Source organism: Centroberyx gerrardi, chromosome 19 (genome assembly GCF_048128805.1).
Source record: "Centroberyx gerrardi isolate f3 chromosome 19, fCenGer3.hap1.cur.20231027, whole genome shotgun sequence".
NCBI classification, from domain to species: Eukaryota; Metazoa; Chordata; class Actinopteri; order Beryciformes; family Berycidae; genus Centroberyx; species Centroberyx gerrardi.
This window is the reverse complement of record NC_136015.1, coordinates 27516493-27526879: the sequence shown is the minus strand read 5'-3', so window position 1 is coordinate 27526879 and position 10387 is coordinate 27516493. Positions and strand designations below refer to the sequence as shown.

At 46.2% G+C, this 10387-nt stretch overlaps 2 protein-coding genes across 2 annotated transcripts in view; one reads left to right on the top strand and one right to left on the bottom strand.

Annotated features, from left to right (window-relative positions):
* Positions 1 to 10387, top strand: part of LOC139932498 (uncharacterized) — a 151724-nt gene that overhangs the window by 43081 nt on the left and 98256 nt on the right. The gene's annotated exons all lie outside the window — the stretch shown is intronic.
* Positions 2180 to 3190, bottom strand: LOC139932504 (uncharacterized). Its single transcript, XM_071926298.2, has one exon. The coding sequence runs from the start codon at positions 3094 to 3096 to the stop codon at positions 2269 to 2271; it is 828 nt and encodes a 275-aa protein (XP_071782399.2). The 5' UTR covers positions 3097 to 3190; the 3' UTR covers positions 2180 to 2268.

Genomic DNA, 10387 nt, shown 5'->3' with positions numbered 1-10387 from the left:
CAGGAGACAGACACAGAGCAGGAGACAGACACAGAATAGAATGGGAGAACTAGGGATGAGGATTGTTGAAACGTGCAACTTTCAGACTTAATTGATTGGAGCAGACCTTTAAAGTCACCTATGGGAATGAGAGCATCTAACTTTGCAGGGTTAGACACAACAGAACAAAGAACAAACTTCACTTCACATCTGATGGGTCGTCGGCACAAGGAGTCGGGGATCATTGCCTTGAAGAAAACCCCTTACCACCCTGAGACGGATGGCATGGTTGAGAGATTTAATCAGACTGAAACGTATCCTCAGAAAGTTTGTGTCTGATATGGGAAAAGATTGGGACAAGTGGCTATCTTTTCTGCTTTTTGCTTACAGGGAAGTGCCTCAGAAGCGTCTTCTGCTCCTCCTGCCATCCTCTTATAGCAAGCTCCTTGCTAAGTGACAACGCCCATTCACGGTGGTGAGGAAAGTGGGCCTGACCACCTATGAAGTTCTGCACCCAGAGAAGGGAAAAGAGCGGCAGATTTACCACATCAACCTGCTGAAGGGATGGAAGAAGAGAGGGGGTCCAGTCAAAAGCACAACCCTCTTGGTCCGCCAGGTTGCAGAGGAGGATGACTCGGAAGGGGTTGTGGAGGCCTGGAAGGGGCCTGAGAAGGTTGACCTCTGCCACCTTGATGGCAACCAATCAGTGGAGCTACAGATGGTGTCTGATGTCTTTCCACAGCTGTTCCAGCAGAGGCCAGGGCTGACCAATGTCCTGAAACACACCATCAGAGTCAAGTCTGACCAGGGTCCAGTACGCCAGAGCTGCCGGACAGCCGAATGTGAAAGTGCTTTTCAGGCTCTTAAAGCCCACATGTGGTCTTCTCCTGTACTCCACAGCCCAGACTGTAATTGACAGTTCCTTGTCCAGGTGGATGCCTCGGGGGCGGGTATTGGAGCTGTGCTGGCACAAGGAGAACCTGGGGAAGAGCGGCCTGTCCTTTACCTTAGTCGGAAACTCTTACCTCGGGAAACCAGGTACTCCACCATTGAGAAAGAGTGTCTCGTCATCAAGTGGGTCCTCGACAGCCTGAGGTACTGTCTCCTCGGCAGGGAGTTTGATCTTCATACAAACCACAGAGCGCTGACCTGGATCCAAACAATGAAGGATCGGAATGCCAGAGTAACACGGTGGTATCTTGAGCAGAACTTGAAAGGCTCAACCTTTCAAGTTCTGCGTGCGCCATAAAGCAGGAGAGGACAACATGACTGCAGACTATCTCTCTTGGCTGCCTAACATCGTCACGGCAGGAGAGGAGGGTGGTAATGTGACGGAGAAGCCATCACTAGCCGCGGGCAGCACTTGGTAAATGCGCTCCTTACGCATACTGGCATACACACACTCACACACAAACACTGCCCTTTCTTCCCACTGTCATTGTAGTGAGTGCACGCACCACAATGCCTAGTTCTGGGTCTGCAAATACTTCACCATTTACCTCCCTGTAATGTATTTAAGACACAATTTATAATCATTAACTTAATATTATGGACTAGCATGTGTTACTATATTGTTATAAACATTGTGGATCTTTGCAGATGTTTTTATACATATGTTAGGTTGATTAATTGTTAATGGGTATATGGTATCTCCTATCGAGTACAACGGGAGCTCATCCTCCACAGTTACGGCAGACTGGGGTTGGCTGTGCCCAGAACTGTAGCTGCCATTGCTTTTTTGGAGCCGTTTTCTAGTGCTTTGCTTTTGTAAATACTTTCTTTTGCCTTTATTAAATGGACGTCTATTTTTCTTTTTTATTATGGAGCACCAAATAAATACCATTGCACTGAAGTGCTGAGCGACTTCAGACATTTTTTGTCAAGCCCACACTCCATAAGACAAATCCTTACATTAGCCAATACATTGAATTTCCAGAAAAGGTGACACAGTGTTTCCAAAGCCAAATTAACTGAATGTTTGTGAGGTCGATATTATGAAATTCCCACAGGGAATTTGTTTAAATAATATATTAGTAGAATATGTTGAGTTAATCATGACAGTAATTCCATTTCCATATTAAAACAATCTTCCTTTATTGAGAAAATGAACAAATGTTTTGTTTAGTAAAAGATGTGTATGAGCAGTATTCAGATCTGGCTGCATCCCTAACCACAACACTGACTAGAAGGGTTTGGGTTTCCTCCTGAATGATGGACTATCATGATGTGTCTCTAGTTTATTGTTCTGTTACTGCTGAACAGTTCAGCTCAACCAGCAGCTCTGCAGCTTCACCTGCTGCTGCTCTCACCAGAACACTTATGACTTTTGACTTGTGACAGATGATTAAATCCTTTCCAACATCCACTACAACTATACGGTTTCTCTCCTGTGTGGATTCTCATGTGTGTCTTCAGAATGTAATCCCGACCAAATCTTTTACCACAGACACTGCAACTGTACGGTTTCTCCCCTGTGTGACTTCTCATGTGTTTGACCAATATCCCTCGCCGAGTAAAACTGTTGTTACAAACTGAGCAGCTGAAAGGTTTTTCCCCTGTATGAGTTCTCATGTGTCTAACCAGGTCTGTACTGTGGCTGTATCTTTTACTACAAACTGAGCAGCTGAAGGGTTTCTCTCCTGTGTGGATTCTCATGTGTTCCTCCAAATGTCTCTTTAGACCAAATCTACTACCACAAATTTTACAGTCAAATGGTTTCTCTCTTGCATGACATGTCATGTGTGTCTGCAGAATTCCCTTGCGGCCAAATTTTTTACCACACACTGAGCAACCAAAGGGTTTTTCCCCAGTATGACTGGTCATGTGTGCCTGCAAATGTCCCCTGCGGAGAAATCGTTTACCACAGTCTGAGCAACTAAAGGGCCTTTCCCCTGTATTAGATTTCTTATGGTTTACAAGGATCTCATTACTTTTCAATGAGTTTAAACCTGACTGAGGTTCCCTAGTCTCCATCCAATCATCATCACTGTCTTCAGGTTCAGGTTCAGAAGAGTCTGAAGTCTTGCCATCACTAGTTGGTTGTAAATGACTAGCTGGATCTAAGTTCCTGGCTGGTTCTGATACTCCACAGTCCTCTCCATCAGCTTCTGTTTTCATCTGTTCAGTTGAGCTGCTGGCTAGAGGCTCTGCCTCTCTGTTCTCCTCAGTTTGGCTTTGATGAAGCTGTGAGGACTGAGGTGTCTCTTCATCATCTTCATTCTTCACAGGGACAGGAGTGAACGGGAACTCGGTGATATCGGCCTCCTCCGGCCCTTGAAGCTGCTCTCCCTCCTGACTGGTCCAGAGTTCCTCCTGTTCCTCTTTAATGTGTGGGGGCTCTGGGTCCTCCTGGTCCAGACTGGAGCTCCAGTCCTGCTGCTCAGGGGGAACCTCTTCTTTACTGACCAGCAGCTGCTGGACGTCTGGAGGGAAGACTGAAACACAAACACATATTAAGGAAAACTGTCATTGTTTCTCACACATTAGCTTTGGAGGACCATTTTAATAAGTTTCTATTTTTTTGACCTGTCCAAGAAATGAACAGCATTCGCGATAGAAGACCTGACCATCCCCCTCTGCACCTCCCTTCACCGTTTGCTCTGCTGCACATGCTCCGCACACACAAGAAGGGGAAGGTCGCACACGTTCAGCAGAGAAACATCGAGAGAGAGGCAGTGTTTCCTATACATCGGCTAATTTGTGGCGCGTCGCCACGATATCGGCACGGCTGCCACAATATAAAACGTTGGTCAATGTAAAGGTATTTATCTAAATCGATCTTAACGCTGCACCTAATTTGCACATCATGTCATGTTTGTCATTAGGCCATGCACGAAACAGAAACTTAAAATTCAACAATTTGCTCCAAACTCACGTGTTAGTAACAGGATGTGTAAACAGTAGCACTAAGTCGCATCAAGTACCCAGTACCAACATTACTCAATAATTTCTAAACTCGCAATTGATTTTGACAACAAAAACAGGCTAATGGAACGTTTGACACTGCTGGCTTGAGACGGCCTGCTCATTCTGAATACTGAATTCTGTCAGCAAGCCAACATATCAACATTCTAAAGAATAAATATCCCAGCAAACCTGCTACTAATGAACAGCTATAACAACCATGCTATTAGCAAACATTGTCAGCTAGCATGCTACAAACAAGCAAGCCAACATATCAACCTGCAAAGAAGTCAATATACCAGTGAACGTACCACTAACAAAAGGTACATATGCTCCAGTGAACAAACGGTTAAAACCCTACAACACTCAAGGACACCTACAGTTGTAGCTTTGTGCTCCCAGTCAGTGTGAGTCCTTCTTTGCCAGATCCCATTGCTGCTTCAGATATATCCTTCATTGTCTGCTCTAAGCTCCACCCACAAATGCCTAATTGACTTAGCAGAGTTAATTCAATTCAATTCAAATGTATTTGTATAGCACCATCTCATACAAAAGCAGTTAATTAGTTAGTTAAGGTGGATAATCCAAAATATGGATCAACAGCGGCTACCTTACAGTGGTTTGGCTTGATTTTGTCAATGCTTATGGATACATCCCCCCACCTCCTCCCTCATCTTTGAGGCTCTCAAGCGTTACCACATCCAACACACATACAAGTTCTCATCAGCAGCTACTACAGTAACATCAAATTCAGGTTCACTGTAAACAACAGCACAACCTCGTGGCTAGCCCTGGAGAGAGGGATAGTCACAGGCTGCACCAGGTCTGTGATCTTGTTTGTGATGGGAATGAACCGGATCATTAAAGCAGCAGAGGTAAACAGAGGGCCCACAACAAATGCCGGTATCAGACAACCACCAAACAGAGGGTTCATCGATGACCTCACCATCACTACCACCACACATGTTCAAGCCGGATGGATCCTTAACGCATTAAAGGAGACACCAAGCTGGGCTAGGATGACCTTCAAAATCCAGAAGTCGGGCGCCCCGGTGGCTCACCGAGTAGAGAGCGTACCATATAAGGCTCAGTCCTTCCCGCAGCAACCTGGGTTTGAGTCCGGCCCGCGGTCATTTGCTGCATGTCTTCCCCTCTCTCTCTCCCATACCTTCCTGTCTCTCTCTCACACTATCTCTGTCAAGTAAAGCATAAAATGCCTAAAATAAATCTTAAAAAAAACAAAAAAAAACAGAAGTCTAGAAGCCTGGTGATAAGGAGAGGCAAGGTCACCAACATGTTTACCCTGGAGATCAAGGGTAAACATGACAACAGGAGATGGCTTGGTGTACCCCCCAGTTTCTCAAGTATTGGCCTTTACAGCAAAACAGCCATGCTGCAACTCCCACCTTATCTCTGGTTGAGGAGTTCAAAGTGGCGAAGGCCAGACTGGTGGTCACATTACAGCACTCAGCTAACCCTAAAATCAAGAACATCAGAGTTGACGTCACAACTGGCAGAAAATGGTCAGCTACCAATGCAGTCAAGGAGGCAGAGAGCAGACTCCTACACAGTGACATCATGAGTAACATCTGCCAAGGAAGACAGGGCCTGGGGGGGACTAAGACCGTCCGATGGGGGTCAGCAAGCACCCCAGAAAGAAGACACCTGGTGCAGTGGGAATTCAGGAAGGTAGAAGAACAGCAGAGGAGAGCAAGGGCAGTGGAGATGGGGGCGCAGGGGGCTTGGACTAGGTGGGAAACAACTGAGAGGAAGCTGTCATGGAATGACGTGTGGAGGATGGAACCCTTCAGAATACAGTTCCTAGTGAGATCTGTTTATGACCTCTCTCAAGGCCGCTACAGATGGAGGAATGATAATGTGCTGAGAGAACTGGCTGACACCCTGGAGAGGGAGAGGAAGAGGATAAGGATCCCGGCCAGGAAAGGACACCATATATCCTTTGTCAAACCGGGAGAGTCAAGAACACCTCAGCCAAAAAAAGAAGGCATTCTGGAGCAAGCCAAAGCATGGGAAATGCGGGTAGACCTCAACCAACAACTGGTCTTCCCTGCCATGGTCCGTACCACCCTCCGCCCAGACATAGTCTTGTGGGCTGAGGCGGAGAAGCTCTGGTGATGATAGAACTGACTGTGCCATGGGAGGAGAGGTGCATGGAAACCAACTAATACAAGAGAGCCAAATACACAACCTTGGCTGACAAGGTGCGGGAGAAAGGATGGAAAGTCTGGGTTTACCCAGTTGAATTTGGCTGCGGTGGGTTTCCTGCACAGTCAACATGGAGGATGCTTACAGCACTAGGCATCCAGGGGAAGAACAAAATATCAGCAAAGATCAGCACCAAGGTAGAAACCATCCACGGATGAGCAGTGATGTGGCCAATCACTGCTGACTCCCCACCCTGAGAGTGTTCCAGGAAAAGGAGTCGAAACACAAGATGATGACTGATGACACCCATGGATTAGCAATCACCAGATTATATTCCAGGTACTGTTTTATCTGGGCAACCAGTGACACCCAGGAAAGGCTGGGCGACAACCAAGAGAAGAATGGTGACGCTGGAGAGACAGATGGCTGCTAGGACAGACTAGCACTGGCTGAGTTGGGTTAGCACCCCAATTCACAGTCCTCGTGAGAGGACAACCCAAACCAGCTACAGATAACCAGAATGAGCCATACCCCCAGGGCATTCCGAGAGGGGGGAGGATGAAAGGCCCAACAGGATGGATTACACGGTTACGATCAGGCTTGTACAAACGACACTGACAGGAGGAGTATCTAAAAACACATGTCACTGCAGGAAGGTGTGTAAGAAGAGGACTACGAATCCACCAAACAATGGCAAAGTGCCAATTGGAGCAGGTGCAGCTGCAGCGCAGAGACACTGTGTCTGGTGAGACGCAGGAGGTTTCCAGCCAGGAAACGCACCACAGTGCTGATGACCTCCCCGCTGCTGCCCCACCCCAGGAGCACATTCTGCCCCCAGTGGAGAGTAGCAACTCCGAGCTCCCAGAGAAAGCAGGACCCAACAAACAGAAAATCAAGTGACCACCGATGAACAACAAAGCAGCCTGGCAGTAACTGGATGAGGACCATGATATCATCCTGGAAACCACACTGGTGGGAGGTACAGAGAAGAAGATCTCATTGCTGTCAAAATTGGTTATTGCAGTAAGCAGTGAGAGATTTGGGACAGAGGAAGGGAAAAGGAAGAGAAGCAGTGCACAACCAAACCAACGGCAAGTGGAAATCTAAAGGCTACGCAAGGAGCCCCGGGTCAGGAAGCGCTTCAAGGAGGCAGACCAGCTGCAACAGAAGGGCCTGTAAGAGCTTAGAGACACGCTAAGAGCCAGACGGCTTAGGTGTTAATGATAGAAATGGCATAAATGGTGCAAGAATAGTGTGTGAATGGCATGTTCATTGTACAAACCTGCTCTGCATAACTCTAGCCGAGGTTTAAAAACAGCGTCCAGAAGTTTGTATTGACGAGCATTCTCTTTTGAACGAGAAACTTCTTCCTCGTACTCTGCTATCGTTCTTTCAAACAGCCCAAATATCTCTTCAACAGCCGCAGGCAGTCGCTGGTTGACCAACGCTCTTGACAGGAAACTTGTTCTCCTGAACTTGTTGCTGACAGACAAACTTTGTCCTTCAACTCTCTGTGTCTTTTTTGATTTCAGTGAGTTTAAACCTAACTGAGGTTCCCTAGTCTCCTTCCAATCATCATCACTGTCTTCAGTCTCAGGTTCAGAAGAGTCTGAAGTCTTGCCATCACTAGTTGGTTGTAAATGACTAGCTGGATCTAAGTTCCTGGCTGGTTCTGATACTCCACAGTCCTCTCCATCAGCTTCTGTTTTCATCTGTTCAGTTGAGCTGCTGGCTAGAGGCTCTGCCTCTCTGTTCTCCTCAGTTTGGCTTTGATGAAGCTGTGAGGACTGAGGTTTCTCTTCATCATCTTCACTCTTCACAGGGACAGGAGTGAACGGGAACTCGGTGATATCGGCCTCCTCCGGCCCTTGAAGCTGCTCTCCCTCCTGACTGGTCCAGAGTTCCCCCTGTTCCTCTTTAATGTGTGGGGGCTCTGGGTCCTCCTGGTCCAGACTGGGGCTCCAGTCCTGCTGCTCAGGGGGAACCTCTTCTTCACTGACCAGCAGCTGTGGAGCATCTATCAAGAAAGACAAAAATATATACAACCAGTTAATTGCTACTTAATTATATCAAGAAAAAACAGAACCACCTCGCGGTTGTATGCCTCCGCCAATAAACTTTGTTTTATCATTGCAAGGACAGTCTTTATTTATTTAACGTATATAATTAATGTGATTATTAGGTCAACTTAAAGGATTTTGGTGTCAAAAGTAAGTGACAGCACTGTACTGGATGGACCATTGAGAACAGAATTGATTACACTGAATAAGACTTTGAGGTTATGATTGTTTTTGGATATTAAGTCAGAAAAATATGCTGATCTTGCATCTTTTACTGCTTTCTGGTAGTTTGTCATACATTCCTTCAGAGTATTGTGAGTAACTGCAGACTTAGCTTCCAATTGCGTTCCAATTTTCTGCACTGTCGTTTCAATGATCGAGTGTGATCATTTAGCCAGGGGAGGGTGTTTGATTTTAGCTTTCTGATTTTCAGTGGAGCAATATGGTCAAGAATGGAAAGACAGTGATTGTTGAAAGAGGTTAATAGTTCATCTGGATTCTGTGGAGGTGTTGTAGTGGGAAAAGACCAATTGGAAAAAGCATCACTGAATTTGGCTGCAGAGTCAGCAGTAAAAATGCGAGACCATGTGATGGGGTGAGGTTTTAAAACAGGAGAGGGTAGAGGTGCTTTAAAAATAACAGCTTTGTGGTCAGATACAAAGACGTCCACTAACTCTAGGTTCTCTGGGCAGAAACCACAAGAAAGTACCAAGTGGAGGATATGACCTTTGGAATGTGTAGCTCCTTTAACAGACTGTAAGAGGTTGAATGATTCAACTAGATCTAGGAACTCACCAGACATGGGGTATGCAGGACAACAAACATGAATGTTAAAATCACCCAAAATAAGTACTCTGTAATACTTGGATAAAACAATAGACAAGAGTTCAGAAAATTCTGTGATAAAATGATTGTACTTTGGGGGTCTATAAACTAAAATACACAATAAGGGAACAGGACCTGTAATGAGAAAGCTTAGGACTTCAAATGATGTAAAATTGCCAAATGAAATAAGAGGGCACTTAAAACACATCTTATAAAAAACAGCTAAACCACCACCTCTCCCAAAGGGTCTAGGAAGATGGAAATGTTTAAAATCAGGGGGGGGTAGCCTCTACTAAGGCAGCTGAGTCTGCTGGGGTCAACCATGTCTCAGTTACCATAAGAAAGTCCAAGCTATTGGAGACAATCAGATCATTAATTATGAATGATTTGTTACAAAGTGACCTTGCATTCACAAAGCCAATTTTTTTTGGTGTGTTACCCAGATCTGCCAGCATATGGGCAGATACACAGCTGATGTGACATAGGTTGCAAGTATTAGCTCCCCGCCGAGGCCACCCGGGGTATTACGGCCTGTTATTGCAGATGACTGGGATTGTAGAGACAGGAGATGACCGACAGGGGGAGCACTGGGCAGTTGTAGGTGGTGGGGATGGCAGAACGGAACTGTCCGCGTTGCAGCTGGACCTAGTGGTATTTATATTGCAGGAGGAGTTCACAAGTCCAAAACAATTTGTTGACCTGTTATAAAAAGAAGTGTCAGGAATAGGGGAATTTATAGGGTTGCTAGAGGGTCCTGGCTCCACATGAGCAGCAGAAGAGAAGCATGAGGAACCAATTAGACTGGCGCTAGGACCTCGGGGACATCAGTAGTAGAGGGACTGGTCAGAACGAGTGGACGTCGCGGAAATGTTTTGGCTGAGAGGAACACCTGGGTGGGCTACACAGTACGAAATGTTTGATGATAGTAGCTTTGCCCCCAGCCAATTAGGATGTATGCCATCATTTCTAAATAACTGTCTGAGTTCCCAGAAGAGGTTGAAATTGTCGATGTAGGAGACTCTGTGGGCAGCGCAGGCTAATGAGGGCCAGGTGTGCAGAGACAGTAGCCTGCTGAAATGCCCAACACCGCCGCCACAGGAGGGGATGGGGCCGTAAATGTGCCTCACAGATCTCTTCAGTGAGCAGAACACGTGCACAAAGTCACTTTTCAACAGCTCAGACTGCTCCTTACGGATGTCAGTCGTACCTACGTGTAATGACCTTGGTAATGTCCGGTTCATTTGCGAGGATCTCAATAGCTTTGTCCTCTATATCGCGGACAGTGGCACCCGGGACACAACAAGTTATTGCTGAACTTGTTTTAACATTCCTGATGATGGAGTCCCCTATGACCAATGCTTGCGGTGATTGGCTGCGAGCAAAACCATACAAATAGTCATTTTTTTCTAGATCTGTGTACAAAAAGTATCGAATGCAGGTATCGTTTGACTGGA